The sequence below is a fragment of the Astatotilapia calliptera genome, chromosome 7, assembly GCF_964374335.1.
Source record: "Astatotilapia calliptera chromosome 7, fAstCal68.1, whole genome shotgun sequence".
NCBI classification, from domain to species: Eukaryota; Metazoa; Chordata; class Actinopteri; order Cichliformes; family Cichlidae; genus Astatotilapia; species Astatotilapia calliptera.
Window position 1 is genome coordinate 43091677 of NC_137428.1, and position 22073 is coordinate 43113749.

The window sequence follows — 22073 nt, forward strand, 5'->3', positions numbered from 1 at the left end:
AGAAAAAGTATTCCCAAGCATTTGAAATAAAAAAGATGTGCAGATGGATGTTCATGTGAGAATGAGCTACTGATAAATCTAATTGAAGTGAAATTGGATAAAATGAATGAAACATGAAGTGAAGTGCATCCATATGTAACTGAATGTTCAAATGGGAATTACTAAGAAGTCATGTTACACGACAACATAGAAAAGAAGAAAATGTAATGAAGTGATTTTAAAGTTTCAACTTTGTTTTAAATCGTGTATGTAGAAAAGTAAGAGAGAGGATAACAGGATGTAGCTGGACATCGGGTGATAGATGTGAACAACGGTGACTAGACGCCACAATGGGTTGTTCCGAATAGATAAGTGGTTCTTCCCTTTGTCTCCTGTCAGATGAGCAGTTCAGAAGATTTGATCTAAGAAGTTTATATTTAGAAATTCCAGGAGAGACACCAGAGGGATCAACCAGTGCTTGATTATTGTTGCACACACAAGACACTTGATCCAAACTATAACTTACCCGGATGCTGTAGATACATACAAACAAAAACTGTCCCATTATTCTACTAGAATCTGTGTTTTGCTGCTCAGTCTTCCCAGCATTTTCCCGCATGCCACATTTTCAGTCATTCTCTCCCTCCACACATTCAGGGTTGAGATTCTTTCAATGGTGTTAAAATAAGATGAACACGTGTCACTTTATCTAGATGTGGCACCTCACCCCTGTCCCCCAGTAGGCACAATCTTGGCGATTTCTGTAATTTACATTTCTCCCAGCTCTCCATGTATTTTAAAACAATTTCCCATATTGGGAAGACCACTGGACATTCCCACAAAGCATCCTTTTGCTTCTTGGCATTTCCAACACGTCATCTTTACTCATGCACATTTTATGAAGCCTTGTTGGTATGTAATAGTACCTGCTGAGAATTTTATATCGGATAAATTTACCTCTAGCCTCGCTGATTTAAAGCCCATTTTCAGAAATAATTGAATTCCCTGCTCCCTCATCAAGAGTACAATCCAGATCTCTTTCTCAAACACTTTTAAGTCTTTTACGTGTATTGTTTTTAACCCAATGACCTAAATTACACCATTTTGACACCTTCGTAAGTTAAAGCACAGCAACTGCAAACTTAATTTAACTTAATTTGACAGAAAACACACTTGTCTTGGCTAAATTAGAAAAGATAGCCATGACCATTATAAGAAAAACATTGAAAACAAATGTGTCCCATGTGAATGCAATTTGGCTCAATATGGAACCTCATTTATTTCTACACTGTGTAAAAAAATGTTCTGCACTTGGGTTGAGGAGATTCCAGTCAACTAAGGTGTGTTTTACTCCAGCTTCAGTTGATAATCTTCACTATGGTAGCTGCTATAGGACAAATGTGTTTTAGTTAACTAAGAGAGACCAAAATATTACATTTACACTTTAGCTTATAAGGCTGTTTAGTGTGTTTCTGCTGCTGTCTGGACCAGCTCTAGATCCAACAGCCATCCCTATCTCTGGATGGCTGTCAGTCCACTGTTTACCTCAGCTGTTAATGTGGGGTAAAAAGCATCCACCCTAATTTACTTTGAAAAAGGCTTTAAAACTGTGTGAAAGGAGTCCGACAGTCAGAGAGTCAGACAAGCTCAATTCGGCTGATGAGAGCATTACTGAGGTGAGTTGTTGAGGATATGCTGAACTGTTGGTAACGCTGCTGTTAGCTCCTGTTAACCAGCATCAGTGAAACTGTCTTTGAAGCCAATGTAACTTTGTTGGACTCTGATGCTTGAAAATGTAAGAATCAAAGCTTTTAGAATCAAAGTCCCAGAAAGTTGGTTCTGTGCATCTGGATGTAGCGTTTTCAGTAGGAGAAACATTTCATCATCATCAGGTGACTTCTTCAGTTTCAGCTGACTGCAGGTTTCCCCCTTATAAACAGTACATTTGCATAATGATTACATCTCATCATTGAAAGAGTGTCCACTGCCCTGTAGGTGTGTGTGTGTGTGTGTGTGTGTGTGTGTGTGTGTGTGTGTGTGTGTGTGTGTGTGTGTGTGTGTGTGTGTGTGTGTGTGTGTGCATTACCCAATGCCAGAAAGAAGTCTGAAGAAGAGAAAGAAGCTGTAACCCTGAGCTAAGGAAGACATAAATGCGAAGATACAGTTTATAGATAATGCCAGAATCAGACATTGCCGACGGCCAACTTTGTCTGCCAGTCCTCCCCACAGAAATGCTCCCACCATCATGCTCAGGAAAACGATGAGACCTGCACAAAGAAGAAGTAATAGAGGATGCCATATCAAATTATTTAATACTAAGGATATGTTGCAAAACCTCAATATACTCAAAATCAAAACCACATCTGATTGGTTTCATCTCTGTTACCCTGGTGTTTCTACTCCTCCCTGATTGCCTTTTGTGTCTGTGTATATCTAAAGCCTCAGTTTGTCGTTTGCTTGTGTCTTCACTGTGTATTCTGGCTGTTTGTTCCCAACTTATTTATTTAACTTTCTCTTAAATTTGGTTTTGTTTTCTTTCCCATGGATTTATACCAGCCTAAATAAACGGATCACTTTTTTGCTTTTTCCTCACTTCATCACACTCTACCATGACACACCTATTATCAAACATGCTCTGCAGAAATATATGAAATCAAATTCCTTCTTTACCTTGTTTGGTATGGACTTTCATGAGCAGATTGCTTTAGCCTTAGGCAAGCATTTAACACTGATTGGTGCCAGATTGGCATGCTGACAATATTTTAAACCAGTGTACAGATGGCCATGCAACACAGGATAACTGTGACTCATCATCAGATATTTTACACCACGTGTAAAATATCTGTTTCACAAAGGTCCAGGGACACCTGGGCAGCACCCATATGCTTTTTTCAAGGTCAGTACAAAAAGAATTGGTGTGTCACTCTACTGATTCTGAACACGAACAGACAATATCGGTTTCGATCAAACCTTGGCAATTCAATTCAGTTTTATTTATAAAACACTAAATCACAACAGCAGTCGCCTTAATGTGCTTTATATTGGAAGGTAAGCACCCTACATTAATAAATAGAAAACCTTAAAATTCAGACATCAGGGAAAAAAAGAAAAACTCTCTTTTAACAGGAAACATCATTTCTGATGTTATGAAACCTCTGGCAGAACCAGGCTCAGGCAGCAGCCATATGCTGTGACCAGTGGGGGATAAGGATGGGAACTGATAAGAATTTAGCAATTCCGATTCGATTATCTATATCACTTGTTGATTCGAGCGTTTATTGATTGTCATTCTCATCAATGAGAGTTACCACCATCACTAAGCAGCATCTCATTACATTACATTTGTGTAAATTGACTGCATACTGCGTTGTCAAATGTTTGTGTGTGTCGGAGGCATTTCCCCTCTTTTGTTGAGATTGCTGTTAAGGTTATTACTCAAAAAGAAAAAAAAGTAAAGTATTACATATATTACACGAATACCTTTCTTAAACAAAGTGTAGTACTTTACTTGACTACTAAATTCACTGCGGAGAAATTAACTGACCTACAAACAACTACAGACATGAATAACTTATTCTTCCTGTTTGCATCAGTTCACACAAACTTAGATTTTATTACTTTTTAGATTTTAAACTGATAGAAACTAACAAACATCACAAGCGAAAACCTGATTCACATGGTGACTTTTCCTCAGAAAAATACCGTTTTCATCTCGAGTCATTTGGCTCAACAATTACCAGAGGTAAAAAGAAAGCCTCACTTACAGCCCAGACATTTTTTGTTCACTAACGACTTCTTGTATCTAATATATTATCTTCCCCTGCAGGTAATGCAACTTCTGCATGCGTATTCATTTCACATTTTAAGGAGGCAAAGCGTGAAGTGGACTCGGTGGACTGGCGTGTCTATTACGCGTTCAGCCTTGCTACTGGGGTGAAAAATTGCATCAGTAGCTGAAAGGGTCACAGCAGAGGGAGCTACATGAGATTTCTCATCAATGCCAAATTATCTTGGTATGATACCTGGATATAGTGTTGACTACTGCAAAGTCATTTTCAGGTTTTTCTCATCGGTGATATAATAACTAACACCTTCCGGTACATCTTAATCTGTTGCCACTGAAACATTTCAATATATATAAAAAAAAATCTATTGTGGTGCCCATTTATCACATCAACATCTTATTGTGATAAGGCAAACAGACTTACTGTGTTCATGTGCCTGGGTTGACAGCAAGAAAAAACTACCAGCTAAAAGCTGCAAGCAAAAAGGAAAACGAATATTCTCCAGCTTAAGTAATAATGCTTTTGGTGAAGCATTAGGAAAAAAATCATTTCTGATGTTATGGCACCTTGGCATTGTTTAAGGCACACTGTTGAAGTAGTACAAGCACCTAAGAACCTGATTATAAAATGACTCCTATAAAAAAGCTAGCAAATACACTTAATCGATCTGGAATATACTCCAGATCTTTTATTTTCTACATTTTTGATAATATAAAGGGAACAGGCCTCATCTGGGTATGAATCCCTGAGATGTGGAGCTTTTTATGAAAATTAATGTAGCTCCCTAAACAGTTAATGAAATGCTTTTGTTAAACCCCTTGAATTAGTCCTCACTTCAATTACATCTTCCACTTTTGATTTAAAAGCCACTATACAAAACTGCCTCATTGTCCAAATACGGCTGGACAAGCACTGCTTGCTTTGACAGAACAACACAGATGTAGTGCACCTGTGGGTAGAGTGGGTCATCTACCAGTTGGAAAATTGGAGGATTCATCCTTTCCTGTCAATGTGTCAAAGTATTCAAGATACTGAATCCCCAGTTGTCCCTGATACATTAACAGGTGAGTTGGGTGTGTGTGTGAAGGTAGATAAAGGCAGTGTATGAATGTGTGAAGTACTTTGAGTGCTCAAATTGAGAAGGAAGGGACCTCGGCTTGTGCTTATTCTAAACAACAATCACTACAGCTAATGCTTACCCAGCATTCCTTTCTCTGCATTGGACAGACACAGGTCCTTTTCTGCAGACGGTAGAACAAATGCAACCACAAAACACTCAACTCCATCAGCCATTAGAGCCAGGCCCAGCACTATGAAGAGCATCCACTGGAATTTCCCATGACCACATTCTTCCATGATGTATTCATACTGCTCAGATAACTCCTCTAGATCAGATGCTGCACTGCTACCTGTTTGAGGTTTAGCCCTGGAAGAAGCCATGAAGACAAAAGAAAATGTGAATCTTTGATTACACTGAAAACCAGATCTGATTACACTGTCCTGAATATATGATAATACTGAATACATTATTGATCTCTTGAGGAAATTACTCTCTCTGCAGAGGGCGCCCACAAATCAGGCACCCGGGGTGCAGTGTGTATGGACGCTACCTTGCTCAGGGGTACTTCAGGGTAGCCATTCAGTGGATTCAAACCCCCTACCTTCTGATCATGGGGTGACCACGCTACCTACTGTGCTATCCCTGCCCTATATCTGGTTATTATTGCTGTCACTCTCAGATATGCTATCATGGAAATTATTAGGTTTTGTGCCCAATTTTTGAGGTTTAATTTTTGCATTCCTGTATTTACAGTGTTTTGACTTTTTTTTCTTATCTAAGCTTAAGCCTTTCATGCATAGTGGTCACTACAGTGGACAGCTATTCAAAGGCTGTTTTCTTGTACTTGTGTCAGTGTTGATGGTATACTTGCACATAAACCACTACACTGGACACTGATGTGTCACTCCATACCCTGCCACCCACTGGTCGTTTAATGTTACTATAGATATATGACGTGTTTCATTGTAATTATTGTTATTTAACCCTGTCATGCATGAATTATGACAACCTCAATCAGGATTTTTTTTCTTAAGTACTTTATTCACCTTTTCATGCCTAAAGATGGATATATATACTTAAGAAAAAATCCTAATTGAGGCTGTCATAATTATGCATGAAAGGGTTAAGTAACGTTTAGTTTGGGGGGGGGGGGGGGTTGCTGATTTTAATGATATACTATTTATTATTACAGATAAACTTAAATAGCAGTATATTCCCTCTGCAACATTAAAGAAATATGCACAATAATGAATAATAATTATAATCCAGTATTATATATGATTCTGCATTTTAGTTCAGACACTTTCAGTATATTTTGATACTAAAAAATGTACACTAATATTTAAACAGACTGTAAAACAATTATTAAATATAAAACAAAGTTTAAACTCCAGTGCAGTGGCCCTTTTTATTTAGTTTCTGTGATATGGCACAAACTTGTAAATCCATTTATGACTGATCCATTTTTCAGATTTCCTGAGACCCCCTCACCACCAGCTACCACTCTACAGTGAGAGTGCCCAGAAACATTAAATATGCAGTGCCTCACCATGCAGCTCTCTGTGCAGCCTTTGTGTCATCAGGATGTGGAATCCCTTGATATTCTCCTTCATACATCTGATCCTCTTCATCATGTCCTTCAGTCACATCACTTGCTGCATCGTCTTCCTGAAGAGGGTAGTCTCCTTGGTTGTATATGTTGTTCTGGTAGTGGTCAGCCATCTTGGCCTACTAGACCAGCTTTTCTAACTGTTAATATAACTGTAAATAAAAGGTTTTGTTTGGCTTGTTAATTATGTCAGTTCTGAATTTTAGGGAAAAATATAGTTGTCATAAAATAGCAGTTGGAGTTCTTAGTTAATCATACTGACTTACTACCCTTAAAAACTAGTTTCAGGGTCATTAGTCACTTTACTCCACTTACTGGTTTTTAAACTTAATAGCAAATAAAGGTCTATTAATGACATCACACCATCAGTCTGTATGATTTGCAGTGCAGCCTATTCAGGTGTGACTGTCCCAATAAAACAAAACGTGTCTGTTTCATCAGTAACTTCTGCTCCATGTTGTGCTTCTTATGGTGCTGTTAGTGGTAATTCCAAATTCCTGTAAGGTCCTCTCTTCACTCCTGAAAACAAAAAAACTGGTTAGTTTATTGTACACTGTGACACTTGGAACACAGAAGACCTTACCTACCAAAATATGCTTTTTTAAACGTATTTATTTTTTCTGCTGATTATGGTGGTGGTGATAGTGGTGATGATGGAGGTGGTTACTGCTGATGAGCACTCTGCTCTGCGTATTAAGTTCATTTGTATGACTGTGTTTCCCCATTTGGTTTCTTTTCAAACTTTCTTCTTTATTTTAAAAGTTTGTTGTCCCTTGTGCCTTTCTTTTAGATTTGCTTTCCTTGGCTCATTATCCATCATTTATGGTGCTTTCCTGAACAACTCAGAAATTGGAAATTCCGACTTCCCAGTCGGAAATCAACTCAGATTTGAAGTGAGCTAGCAATCCAAGATGGCAGCATGCAACATAAACAGTAGTAAAACGTTTTTCTTTTTCATCTGTACTGCCACTGTTGTGTATTTTTGACTCACTCAATAAGCCATATGCAGAGCATTGATCAGTCTCTATCCGTAGATGTGTTTTTTAAGCACCAAAACATAAATATTATGGTGTGTTGTTAGTGATAGTGAATTTATCTACCCTGCTAGGAATCAAAACAAAGGCTAGAATGATGGACAAGCTGTGGGTGCTAATAAGACATGAGAGAGGAAAGTGAGTGCAGTCTGCTACACTTCACAGAGACATGGCTGCGTACGCAGGTTTTTCATTATTCAGGCTGACAGAGACACCAAGCTGAGCAGTAAGAAGAAACAAGAAGACATTGTAGTGCTTCTTAATGAAAGGTGGTGCAATCCAGGACATGTGCACATAGGAATATCTCTGGTTGCCTGAAACTGAACTTTTAGCTGAGGCTATTATTTACCACAGGAATTCTCCTGCACTATTAGTGAGCAGTATTTACCACCATGGAGCAGTGGCAAGCGACATCAGTAATAATATTATTATTATTATTATTATTATTATTATTATTATTATTATTATTATTAACTTTATTTATAAAGAGCTTTCAAACAAAGTGCTGTACAACTAAAGGGATAAATAAAATAAAAGTGATACATAGCAATACAGGTAAGAGACACAATACAAGTTAAAAACAATAAAAAATTTAAAAACTAAAAGCTGTAGAATTAAGACATATAGAAAAATCTTAAAATCTGCTCAAACCTGACAAGGTAGCCAATGAAGAGAGTTCAGTACAGGGCTAATGTGCTCAAATTTCCCAGTTCTTGTTAAAATGCGAGCAGCTGCACTTTGCACCATCTGTAGACCTCTAAAACTCAGACACACAACTGTGTAGGCATCCAGTGGCATTCATCACCATCAGCGCTGATTTTAACTATATAAATATGACTCCACTCTGCCAACTATCCAGTTAGCAAACTCAACATGGCAGCATTCAACATAAACGCTAGTAAAACCGTAAACATTTAAGGTTTACTGTGGACTGCAAAACACAGGAAAGTAAAGCCCTTTTTCAATTAGGACCTACTTGGATTGGCTCGAGGTTGCACTACTCAGCTTCTCATTTACATTTGAGTACCATCTAATGTGCATGGAGTTGTTATAGTAACGTGGCTGAACATCTTGTGATGGGATATAAACACTACAACAAAGGTGGACGTTCGGCTGATGGTATACCAGCTGCTCAGTCTGTAGCTTTTCGTCAGACGGGGACCATGGTGTTGTTTCTGTGCAGCTGTTTACTTCATTGCCAGGTTTCAAAATAGCGTTTTTGATTTTCATAAAGAAAATGCACTCATAACTCATTGACTGACGCCACTGACCAGCCAATCAATGGCATAAAGTCTGTTGATGTCACATTTTCAGATCGCCGGAACCCCAGCCAGTAGCTGCTAAAAAGGTACCCGGTACTTTTGACCTAATGGAAAACCCCAAAAACCTCATCGATCTGTGCCGAGCTGACCTGAGTAGGTGCTAATGGAAAAGGGCTATAAAACTCTGGTCCTTTTGAATGCATACATGCAAGGATTTAATATAGAGCCACTGCCCTCACCCCACTTGTTACTGTTAACAGGACCAGGTTGTGGTACCAGGACCAGGTTAACAGCATGCTCCTGACTTCCTGTTGCCACTCAGTTGTGCTTTGTATGTGCTCTGTGATCCACATGAGGATGACATCAACAACATAACAAACTACATCACTGATTATATAAATTTCTCTGAGTATACAATTATCCCAATCAGGACTCTATGCTGTTTTCTCAGCAACAGGCCCTGGATCACCAGTGACCTGGAGATCCTAGTGAATGAAAAGAAAGGAATCTTTATCTCTGGGATCAAGGATATGTTGAGAAGGATACAGTGTGAAGCCGGAGCTGAGTAGGTGTGAAGATACCTACAGAGAAAGGCTGGACACCAAACGCTAGCTGCCCTAAAAAGTTAATTCTGTTAGTATTTTCAGTGGGAGAAACGTTTCATCGTCATCCAAGGGAATTCTTCAGTCTCAGCTGACTGCAGGTTTACCCAACAATATAAACAGTACTTTTGCATAATGATGAAAACTAGCACCACTGACTAACAATGGGCCATGAGGTCACTTTCATGATCATTAATATGCAAATTGTCATGACCATTGATCAACAACCACTGACCAAAGCTCATTGATCAATGGCCATGAGTATCATTCACAGAGAGTTGGGGAATGGCTGCAATCACAGCATCACAAGATGGTGAAAGATGTACCCTTAGGCCCCCTCCTCGATTTTCATGTAAATGGCCTCCTTTACTCCCCGCTCAAACCAGTGTTCCTCCCCGTCCAGGATGTGTACAGTCCTGGAGTCCTGGCGGGACAAGTTAGCTCGTTTGTGGATGATTGAACGTGTATCAAGATGTTAGCTAGAAAGCACTTAAAGAGAAAGAGCATTGGGGGGGGGGGGGGAGTGCTTGTGCAAATGGGTGGGAATGGGTGAATGAAGCAAGAGGCAATGAGTTGCTTTAAGTGCTCAGAGAGTATAAAAACCAGTCCATTTACCATTTACCAAACCAGAATTTCCCTCATCTCCAGTTTAACAGACTCAGAGTTGTTAGCAAAATCTACTTCCTGGAGTAGGGCCATGGGCCCTACCTACCTATCTCTGTGAGATTCAGCAAAATGCTGCAAAAACAGTGCTTTGCAGTACAAATGGATAATGACTCAAAGCTTACTGCAATTGCAACCCAAGAATTTCTCAAGGGAAAGAAATTATATATTCTTCAGTGGCCAACTGTTTTGAACCCAGTAGAGCATGTTTTTCAGTTTTTAACCAAACTAAATACAAGAAGACCCACAAACAAGCAGCAGTCACTGACTTCAAGTAATCCTTTTCGTCCAAGTCTTTATATTTAAAATTTAATAACCCATGCCATTTTATCATATGGTGTGTACACACACACACGTTCAGTGTGCACTCTGTAGCTTTTCAAGGTCAGCAGAAAACACAATGCAAGCCTCTAAAACACTCTACTTCCTGTAAACTGAGATCAGAGGATGAAAACACACACAATTCTCTTCCCCTCAGGGCAGTGGAGAGGCATCTAACAATATAATATAGAAGCTATCCCTCTTACATGGCAAGCATCCTGTCATCATGACAACCAAAATAAAGATATAAACTGTTTAACTGTGATAAGACACAAACATAGCTATGTTCAAACCTGTGATGACAGATGTGAGGAGAGGGAGCTGAAGAGGAAGCTTCAGCATCAAGCCTAGTCATTTACACCAGATTAATAATGCATCGTGTGTCTTTGTACAGCAGGAAGCCACTACACACACACACACACACACTCACAGAGAGAGAGAGGGAGAGAGATAGAAGCACAGACTGGGTAAAACACACTCTACTGATTCAAAACGGAGGAGACTTTTTTTCCTTCTAACTTTCATTTTTATCTCAATTTTCAACTGTTACTGGTGTCCCACATCTCTATTATCACTAAGTATTACATGTACAGTATTACTGCTTTTTTATGCACATAAGCATCATTATATATGTGTATAAGTTTAACTTTGAATCTGTGTATGTTGCATGCAGATGATGTACATAGGCAGTTGTATGCAAAAAAACTGCATAAAGTTAATTGAAAGTAAAGCACAGAGAGAAACATTCATTTAAATTTTTAAAAGAAATAGAAACACTGTTTTGTTTTTTGTTTTTGTAGATTTCAAAATAACTGAACAAGGCTGTCACAAATTAAATATTTATTGAATATGTTATTACAACTTCACAAAATTGATTGCAAATTTTTAATAAGCTATTCACTAAACTTGTTTTAATGCAAAACAGAATTCTAGCTGGAATTCATTTCATTATTATCATTATTATTATAATTATTATAATTATTATAATTATTATTATTATTATTACTACTACTACTACTATGGGTTTTTTTTTGTTTTTTTTACATCATAAGTCCCAGAGTGTCTACTTCTGCATGCTTCTCCTTTAACCTCCTAAGACCCGAACTCTTCCACGACATGCATTTTTAATTTCTCTTTGATATTTGGGCATATTGGAACCCGATGAATGTAAAAACAAAGAATTACCAGATTTTTTTTCAACCTTATTTTTGTTTTTAAGAAAAATAAGAGCCACATATGAGGAGAGTCGTTTAAAATTTTGATAGAACAGTAGCAGTATAATGCCCTCGTAAGTGGATATCAGGCCCATGTAGAGAAAAATTGAGTATTTTAATCTAAATAACCCAAAATGTGATGTCCACGTATGTGGATGCCAGGTCCTAGGAGGTTAAGGGTCAGACTTCTTTTTTTTCTCTCATTATAAAACTTCCTACTACCTACTACCGCTCGTCCCTGCAAGCAGTCTTTATCCTTCTAGAGGGTCCTTCTTTATGCAGGACTCTCTAGCTCTCAGGTCCTCTACCAGAGGCCTGAGAGCTAGAGGGTCCTGCAGGGTATCTTAGCTGTTCCTAGGACTGCGCTCTTTTGGACAGAGATCTCGGATGTTGTTCCTGTGATCTGCTGGAGCCACTCGCCTAGCTTGGGAGTGACTGCACCTAGTGCTCCGATTACCACTGGGACCACTGTTACCTTAACCCTCCACATCTTCTCAAGCTCTTCTCTGAGCCCTTGGTACTTCTCTAGCTTCTCGTGTTCCTTCTTCCTGATGTTGCTGTCATTCGGTTCGCTACATCTATCACTATGGCCATCTTCTTCCATTTGTCTACCACCACTATATCCCGTTGGTTAGCCACCACCATTTTGGAAGTCCCACAGGATCTTAGCTCAGCCGTTCTTCACCACCATAGGGGCGTCTCCCATTTAGACCTCGTGACTTCCAGGCCATACTTGGCACAGATGTTTCTGTACTGTGTGTGTGTATGTATGTATATGTGTGTGTGTATATATATATATATATACACACACACACACACACACATATATATATATATATATATACACACACACACACACACACACACACATATATATACACACACACACATACACACACACACACACACACACATATACACACACATATACACACACACACACACACACACACACACATATATATATATATATATATATATATATATATATATATATATATATATATATATATATATATATATAGTAAAATTCTAGTATCTTATTAGTTTCCTTGTTAGCACTAATTAGAGGATGTCTGTGTATGTGTGTTGCACCTGTATAGCTTATGTATAACCAATGCAAACCAAGCTTGAAAACAATATTTGATAACTTTGTACTGACACTGAGCATTTAAAACAGTCCAAAGCCACAAGGTGGTGTCATGTAGTACATGCACATATTTTACATACAAATTATGAAATAAATAGAGTGTTTGTGCTGCTCAGTCTGGAATTTGAAGGAGTACTGTAAGTGATTGTGTTTCAGTTTATCTGAAAGAAAAATAACTATACCAAGAAGAGGATAATTGTAATATTTCATATTAAATGCAATAAAAACATTTTAAAAAGATTGCTACGGTATTTTTTAGTCCAAACCTCAGTTGAAAATTTCTATATTTGGAAATCTTACTTTTTAAAATGAACAAAACGTAAAGCTCTTCCAATCTAAGTCAATAACATAAAGAAACATTCAGAAAAATGACTTCTCTTACCAGGACAAAACGAGTTGAAGCTCCCAGTCACACACCAGATCTTTCTTTAAAATTCACTTGTAGCCTGAAAAAATCTAGTCTAGTCTTTTTACCCTAAAAATGTAAAGAGCATCAACATACACAGGCACGACTGAGGGATTAGGGCTGGGAGGGATTTTACTAGCTGCCCCGTCTCCTCCTTCTTCCTCTCCTCTCACTGCAGCACTCCTCCCTGAAGCCTCCCGCCACATTCACAGTGGTACAGTCCACCTCTGTTGTACAATACACACACGAAGACGCCATTTATTCATCAAAAGGGGAGAGCAAGGGCTGGGGCGTGGGCTGGGGATGGGAAAAGGGATGGGCATGGAGGGGGTTTTGAAAGTGGCATATGGGTGGCCAGTGAAAAAGGAAATGGAGACAGGGAGGAGGAGGTGATGTGATAGTTGTGTTGACTTAGTGTGAGATGCTTGATAAGATGTTTTCTCTGTGATGATGTGAAAGTCCTGCAGCTTTACAACCATGAATCATAATTCGTTTCTTTTTCTTTCTTTCTTTGCTTCCCTACTCGGCTACTAAAGCACTGCTATCATTATGCATTTAAGCATCATGATTAAGTAATGAAGGAAGCACAAGATTAAGGAGGACAAGGAAAAGAAAGAGACAGACATGGCCATTCTCTGACCCAGATCTAGATGAAACTATGGAAAAATCGTGAATGGATTTTATCGATATTACTGTCGGAAATCATGAAATGTACCACAAGGTAGTTGGATGTTCTGCATGCTTCTGCTATGTTGAGCCTAAAGACCATGAACATTAGTGCCCTGTTCAGGGAAGTCAGAGAGCTGTATTGTATTGCAGTTATTTTTGCAGTTTTGTGATTTTCAGACAAATGTATTTACTCTGATGACATTAACTTGGCCTCCAGCAACACTGTGAGGAATCTTTGAGTCACTGGTTGTTGTTTTGTTTTTTTTACCAAGATATGTACTTCAATGTGCAAATATGCAGGTGCTTTCATGCATTTGTGCATTGCTCTAAAATTAGAAGCATCCCATCTCAGAGAGATCCTGAAAAACTAGTTCATGCATTTATTACTTCTACACTGGACTATTGTAGTTGTCCTAAAAACTGTGAAAAACCTTTATTTGTTCCAAAATGCTGGAGCGAGAATACTGACAGGGCAAAAAAGAGAGAGCATATTTCTCCTATACTGGTAAAATTTTCTTTTTCATTAACGTTTAGTTGTTGCAATCGGGCTCATTAGGAGTGTTTCTTCCACTCCTCTTTTCTTGATTCACTTAGTGTTTATACACCACTCTGCATTTAATGATTAGTTATTATTAGTCTCTGGCTTTCTTCCACAGTGTGTCTTTTATATTGTATCCCTCCCCTCACCCTCAGCCATTTGCTGGATATAGCTGATCTCCCTGAGCCTGGTTTTCCTGGAGGTTTCTTCGTGTCATGAATGCTTGCTCATAAGGGGCCATCGGTTTGATTTGAAGTCAGAACATCAAAAATCAAAAGCAAAATATGTTCACAAATAAGTATGTATTCAGGCAATGGGGAACGTCCTTAATCCTGTGTAATGGTGATGACATGAATGTCATTTTTGAGGCAGTCAACCACACTGCAGAAGCAGGAAGCACATAAAAAAAAAAAAAACAAAAAAAAAAACTCCTGTCCAACACACCTAAACTGCTAAACTAAATAACATTTCATGGATTGAAGAACAATTTTAGTCAGTTATATCTGGATGTGCCCAAATAAATTATTGATGGGTATTAGGGTGGTTTGCATAGCTCAAAGATTAAGCAGATGAGTAGTCTGAATACAGGTGTTTAAAAGTTAGATGCTGGAATCTTAGGCCGTAGTTTACCTGCCGTAATTAAGTTTTTTCAAATTTTCAAACTTTTCCAACATCTCGTTCTGTGTATCTGTATGTTCCTGTCTCTGCACTGGAATATCATTAAAAAGTTGGTCAAAGCTGACTCGATCATACACATCTGTCTTCAACCCAGCTTCAGCGGACACAAAGCCAGATTACAAAATGTGATTTTGTCACACAACACATGATGTGATGTCAAAATTGATGTGCGACACAGGCAATATGACAAGCATAATAGCCCCATTATGCTCTTCCTGAGGTGGAGGATTGTAGAGTTGGCAGCTTCAATACTAGCTGGTGGCTACCCAGTTAGAATTTTAAATCTATGTTGCGAATCTTTGTGCTTTTGGATACACTGATCACTTATTTTTGATCAGATGAGTGTGATGCAGCCTTTCTAAGTTTTACACACACATTTTCACTCTTATGGATGCATTGGGGGCAACTCAGCGTTCACAATCTTCACTCGAGATACTTCAGTATGTGGACTGGAGGACTATTGCATTTTTTATGATATTAGGAATTACAGCCATTTTTATACAGTTCACTACTTTCTTAGCTTCAAAAGTAACTGGACAAGTTAAAGGTAAAGTAACAAGGTCTTTCCTTAAAACTTGTTAGAATACTTCGTGGTCATTCCATTTAAAATAAAATGCTTAAAGGCTTTCTTATTAAGTAGGACAGATTTTAATAAGAGCCTCAGTCAATGACCCAGCAAATTACTTCATGAACTGGATCCAGAAGGATGGAATTTACAAGATTGATCTTCCTGGTCTGGCACAGTACAGCAGATTTAATTGGATTAGATTGGCCTCGTCTACCAAACAGTGACTGTTCACTTTTACAGCTTAAGCAGACTAAAGTAAATATTAATCAGCAAGAAAGGATGCTGATGTAAAGCTGACTGCTACGCCCCAACCTCTGACAAAGGACCTTTGCTGTGAGGGAATAGTGTTAGTGCCTGCAATGCCAATTTTATTTCCTGACATATCAAAATGTATTGTAGTGCTACATAGAGAATTAAGGAAAATGATAAAAACGCAAAAACATCAATTAAAAACATCTTCAAAACACTAAAAACAAAAACAATCAACTATAATACAATAAAAATAAGGTCATAACATCATACACATAGTAATAAAGTCAATATCTCAAGACAAAAATTATAACTGTGTTTTAAGATGACTTTTAAAGATGGGCAACACAAGTTATTGTTGTGCAAAAGCAATTTATTTATTGCCCCTTGTAACTTAGGGGCAGCAATAGAGAACGCTTTGTACACTCTGAGGTTCTGCTTAGATTTCTGTATATGTACTGGTCAGATGACCTAAGAGCTTGGACAAGAGTGTCAGGCTAAAGCAGCTCGAAGGTAAGGTGGGGCAAGAGCTGCTCAATTTTACATGTTCTTGTCAAAAGACACTCAGTGAGACTTTGAACAAAAGTAAGACGGAAGACTGGCTAACTTCAATATAAAGTGGATTACAGTAATCCAGCCCAGACATCATAAAAGAGGATTCAACTTTGCCAGCCGCCTTAAATGAAAGAAGCTAGATTTAACTACTGCACTGTTTGGTCGAGCCAGGTTTTGCTTTGTTGCATGTTTAAAGTTTGAAGGGACCAAACCAGAACACAAACTGATATTAATAATGGCAATAACCAACTGCACTAAACTATACAGAGCCTCTGAGAGATGAAGAGGAACAACATCATGGGGAGAACCCGAAGGCTCAATATGTTGAATTACATTCTATATGAACGCCGGATTCACAGGTTCAAACTGGTTAAAAATAACAGACCAAGAGACAGAGACAGTTGGGTCAGAATCAGGAGCCTATATGAGAGCCATTGTGGCGGCAGCCTGATCAATAAAGTGCAAATATCAAACATCAAGCTTTAAAAAAGACAGACTGTGAGGCACTAAGAATGGAGTTGATAACTTGGACCAGAGTCAGAATCAGAATCAGAGAGACTTTATTTATCCCCAAGGGGCAATTAGGATACAATAATGCTTGATAAGCTATCTCTTATAGCCTCTGTAACAGTGTTCAGATAGTGTTCCTCCCCTCACCCTCAACCCCCACTGCCCCTCCCTGACTCTGGTTCTACTGGGGGGTTCTTCCTGTTTCTTCCCAATCTCATCAAGCACTCACCCCTGTTCAGCACTCAGCCATGTGTGGTTAAAAAAAAAAGGAAAGAAAGAAAGAAACTACATTTAATGGGAGCCCCCCCAAAATCTCTAAGGATAAAGGTTTTGATTCCCTGGCAACTAGCAAATAAATAAATAATTAATTAAATGTGTCATTAATTAGATAACATTAGAAATAAATAAATAAATTTTATTTAATGAAGTGAATTTGCATTTAGATGAAATGAATGGGCATTTAATTCATTATTGAACTATTTATTTAATTAACAAATTCAAATGTTAATTAATTAATGAAACATTTAATTATTTAATGGCGTATTTAATTAAATCATTTTGTCACTCCTGTTCCTCCATTACACACGAGCACAGATTGTGCTGCAGGAAGGAAGAGCAAGACAGGACGTATGTGTCGCACCACCCCGTACTTTTTTAAAATATTATTTATTTTTGCTAAAATATGCAAGTCTATTAAATAAATGTGTTCTCTGGCTCTGGTATGAATTAAATGCTTACATTTGTAAGCCAACTAGCCCCATTATGCATTTCTTTGATAAGTAGCAGAAAATGTAAGTATAAAAAGATCTATATATTTATTATCATTTATAACAACTCATTTAAGATTGTGATAAGCGGAAGAATTTATTTTGAAAACCGGAAATTCATCAAAAAGCTAGCAAGCTAACAGGTAGCCGGTAGATGTTTTCCTGTTCAGGTCTTGCCGTAGCTTGTCTTTACCGTGTTAAATTTATACCGTCTCTGCAGCAGGCTAGATCTGTCACTTTAAAGGCTGTAACGTTACCCAACCTTGTGCTGGTGCTCAGCTGCCGGTACAGAGCCCCTCTGCCCGGTGTCGCCCTGCACAGAAGGCACTACTCCAGAAACAGACAAATGCCCAAAAAGGTAAGAGCGGTTATTCCACTTTTGTGTATATAGATTTTTTTTTTTTTACTTCATTTTCTCATTGATATGAGTCAATTAAAGTAAAGTAAGTACTTCTTTCAACCATCTTTTTGATGGACATTGTTTATGCTAAAGGTCCAAACAGTTTGATTTGAATTTTAAGGAGTTTAAAGATTGAGTGCAGGGCTTCTTCGTTTGTTGCGACCTTTGTTATTAAGTGTGCCAGTGCAACAGCATTAAGTCACAATATCTTCTTCTTATTATTATTAGTATTATTAGTAGTATTAGTAGTAGTATTAGTAGTATTAGTCGTAGTATTCAACCCTTACAAAAGTAGGTTTTGTTTTTTGTTTTTACTAATTCATGAACAGACAAATACCCAAAAAGGTAGAACAGCTCCCATATTTAGGATGAAAAGAAGAAGAACATGCTGTCTATTGTCTGTCTGTTGAACATGTATATTGGAACTGTGTCCTTATAATACACACTGGAGAAGTGAAAAATGTGTATTTTGTACTTGGGAAGTTGCTGCTGCTGCTCCCACAGAATACTTCTTATACAACTTCTAGTTTTCACGTGGTAAGCTTTTCTCTGAGATTGAATTTCTAGTCTTCTATCCTTTCTGTTTCTCTACCTGATGCAGACAGCAGGGGTTTTCACTCCTCTTCATTTTACTGTCTTTAGTCGCCATAGAAACACTTCCCCACAGCTGTGTGGTGATAGCACACTTACTCCACTTACTCCAGATTAGAATGGAATTTCTGAGTTTCCAGTCCCAACAGCTAGAATTACCAACTCTGAAAGAAGGAGCAGCTCCACCAACCCCGTGTTACTGATCCAATGTGGCAGCAGTGAACGTAAACAGTAGTAAAAGTGTAAAACTTGAAATCTGTTACAAGATTGATGGGGAAACCTGCAGTCAGCTCAGACTGAAGAAGTCACTTGGATGAGTTATGAAATGTTTCTCCCACTGAAAACGCTACGTCCAGATGAACAGAATCCACTTTTTTGGATTTCTGTACCTGGATGATTCAGCATGCATCAAGACTGGCAAATAATGAAGCTAGAAGATGGTGGTGTGTTATAGTCTTTTGTAATGTTCCTAACAGGATATTTAAATGCAATGTCTGGTATCAGCTGCATGAGAGACTTGGATAATGTCACTACTATAAAAACACTTGTGAACAAACTCCCCTATAAGCTTAGAAAGCTCATATGATCTGCAGGAAAAATCAAAAAGGAAGGTTGAAGATTTTGTCAAGTGTGTTACTTATGGTGTAAGCTATTTCTAGATTCCCAATTGTTTTACTGTAAGATGACTTAAAGGTAGAAAATGAATGTAAAGAGCCAGTAATGTTTGACTTAAGCTCTTTTGTGCTGTTAAACCAGGTGAAAGAACAGCTGGCAGGTTGTGGAGGAGCGGCCGTAGCAGAAGCCTGTGGTCCAGTAACCAAAGACAAAAGTGGTGCTGTAACCATAAGAGTTCATGCAAAGCCCGGCTCCAAACACAGCAGCATCACAGGTGTTTGTATAACAGAATTGTTGATATGAACAAAGTGAAACACAAATCACACTGCTATCTCTTCTGCCATGCTTTCAGAAGTTTCTACAGAGGCAGTAAGTGTTGCCATCTCAGCACCACCTACAGATGGAGAGGCCAATGCTGAGCTTATTCGCTACCTGGCTGAGGTTCTGGGCCTGAAGAAAAGTCACGTGTGTCTGGACAAGGTTGCTGAAACTTATAAGTGGAATCTTGGTGCAATCTCAGTACACATTTGAGTATTTCTGTATACATTGACATTTGTCACTAAGCATTTCTCACTTAATATTTACTTAAACCGTCACTCATGTACATATCTCACTACATACAGTGGTGTGAAAAAGTGTTTGCCCCCTTCCTGATTTCTTAGTGTTTTGCATATTTGTCACACTTACATGTTTCAGATGATCAAACACATTTTAATATTAGACAAAGACAACCTAAGTACATACAAAATGTAGTTTTTAAATGGTGATTTAATTGATTAATGGAGAAAGGTTATCCAAACCTATCTGGTCATGTGTGGAAAAAGTAATTTAAACTATTTAAATGATGACTTAGCTGTGATTTTGAAAGCTGAGTTCAGTTTCACTAAACAGACTCAGGCCTGATTAATGGCAGACCTGTTGAATTAAGAAATCAACTAAATGGAACCTGTTTGACAAAATGAAGCAGGCTAAAGGATCTCAAAAAGCAACACATCATGCTATGATCTAAAGAAACACCTGAGACACAAAGTCACTGACATATATCAGGAAAGGGTTACAAAGCCACTTCTAAGGCTTTGGGACTCCAGTGAACAACAGTGACAGCCATTATACACAAATGGCGAAAACATGAAACAGTGGTGAAGCTTCCTAGGAGTGGCCAGCCTACCAAAATTACTCCAAGAGCACATCGACAACACAAAAGAACTCAGAATAACATTAAAGAACTGCAGGCTCAGGTCAGTGTTCATTGTTCAACAGTAAGAAAGAGACTGTGCAAAAATGGCATCCATGGGAGTGTTCAAAGAAAAAAATACCACTGACCAAAGAGAACACAAAGGCTTATCTCACCTTAGCCAGAAAACATCTTGATGATCCTGAGGACTTTTGGGAAAATATTCTGTGGACTGATGACACAAAGGGTAAACATTTTGGAAGGTGTGCATCCCATGACATCTGACATCAGACGGACACATCATTTCAGAAAAGGAACATCATACCAGCAGTAAAATATGGTGGTGGTAGTGGGATAGTCTGGGGCTGTTTTGCTGCCTCAGGACTCCTCCAATGTGACTGAATTACAAAAATTCTGCAAAGATGAGTGGGCCAAAACCCCTCCACAGCGCCGTAAGACACTCATTGCCAGTTACCACAAACGCTCGATTGCAGTTGTTGCTGTTAAGGGAGTTGTTGATAAAGTTGTTGCTGCACCAGTTATTAGGTTTAGGGAGAAATCACTGCACTTTGTGTTTACTTGTTATGTTTTTCTAATATTTAGATTTGTTTGATGATCTGAAACATTTAAGTGTGACAAGCATACAAAAAATAGCAAATCAGGAAGGGCAAAAACACTTTTTACACCACAGTATTCACATTCTATACTGCATTGAGTATGTGTAAGCAGCTGTAAGCAGGCAGCAGTAGATGGCACTGTGTCACTGTTACTGTCTGTTGGGGGCTTCACTGCAGAGATTGCATGTTGTGGGTATGGTAGGGTTTGAAGAACGAGCTCGATAGTGGTCGTAACACTAAACAGCCATTACTGTAGTGTGACTTGTCCTATGCACTGAGAATTTTAAATGGTGTCAGCTCCAGGGGTGTAAATTAACTTTGTACCCAAAAGTACACATGTGTACTTTGAAAATGTAAATGTATTACACAATATATGTTTTATATAGATACCTTATTATTAGATCTAAATATGCAGCAGGGACCATATAGAGGAGTGACACTGACTTTGTTTTTTGTGCTCCTAAACCTTTAAGCTGCCAAATTGGGCCAAATTGTCATTGTCATTCATTCTGTGGCTTCATGATGGTGCACTGTCACAGTAAGAAGGTTCTTTTTTTAGGGTGAGCAAAGTTTTATCCCATTGTATCATATATCGTTTAAGTCCTTTCGTCTGTATTTTTTAGGGGTCCAGGTCCAGAGACAAAGTCATCAAAGTGGACTCTTCTCTCAGTCCAGAGGAGGTGTTGAGGAAGCTCAGACAGGCTGTAGGCTGACAAGAGGGATGTCAGTTTCCAGCAGTCATCCAAACTTACCTGGATCTGTGTTTAAAGTAATTGTCCCTACAACTAATAAACTAATAGCTGGTTGTGCCACCTTTGACAGCAGGAACTGCTAACCAAGTTTGGGATACATGGGAATGAGTCATTTACAATTTGCTGTGCGAAATTTTGGAATGACATGAACAGCCTGTTTAAGGTTATGCCAAAGTGAGTTTTCCCTTGGAGCTCTACCATGGATGCTATTTTTGTGTAGTCTCCTATAGGTGTTTCATGAAGGGGAGGGGGTGGGTGTTCTGTATGAAGTAGGCAAAAGCGGAATAAAAATGAAAATTTTGAAA

The 22073-nt window shown here is 38.4% G+C and overlaps 2 protein-coding genes across 2 annotated transcripts in view; one reads left to right on the plus strand and one right to left on the minus strand.

The window, feature by feature from the left end:
- Positions 1 to 13260, minus strand: part of LOC113026274 (synaptic vesicle glycoprotein 2B-like) — a 46891-nt gene extending 33631 nt beyond the window's left edge. The window contains exons 1-5 of the mRNA XM_026174853.2: positions 13062 to 13260; positions 6749 to 6952; positions 6374 to 6585; positions 4964 to 5190; positions 2066 to 2246 (exon numbers count right to left, since the gene is read on the minus strand). Coding sequence (XP_026030638.2) covers positions 2066 to 2246; positions 4964 to 5190; positions 6374 to 6546 — 581 coding nt within the window. The 5' untranslated portion in view covers positions 6547 to 6585; positions 6749 to 6952; positions 13062 to 13260. The remainder of the gene's footprint in view (positions 1 to 2065; positions 2247 to 4963; positions 5191 to 6373; positions 6586 to 6748; positions 6953 to 13061) is intronic.
- Positions 13261 to 17723: 4463 nt separating this feature from the next.
- On the plus strand, positions 17724 to 22073 carry c7h15orf40 (chromosome 7 C15orf40 homolog). Its single transcript, XM_026177024.2, has 4 exons — positions 17724 to 17977; positions 19367 to 19499; positions 19578 to 19705; positions 21640 to 22073. Exons 1-4 carry the CDS (start codon positions 17774 to 17776, stop codon positions 21727 to 21729), a joined length of 555 nt encoding a protein of 184 aa, XP_026032809.1. The 5' UTR covers positions 17724 to 17773; the 3' UTR covers positions 21730 to 22073.

Coding starts and splice junctions, on each gene's coding strand:
- c7h15orf40 (XM_026177024.2), top strand. CDS start 17,774: ATGTTTTCCTGTTCAGGTCTTGCCGTAGCTTGTCTTTACCGTGTTAAA. Junction 17,978..19,366: donor ACAGACAAATGCCCAAAAAG/GTAAGAGCGGTT, acceptor CTGTTAAACCAG/GTGAAAGAACAGCTGGCAGG. Junction 19,706..21,639: donor GTCACGTGTGTCTGGACAAG/GTTGCTGAAACT, acceptor TGTATTTTTTAG/GGGTCCAGGTCCAGAGACAA.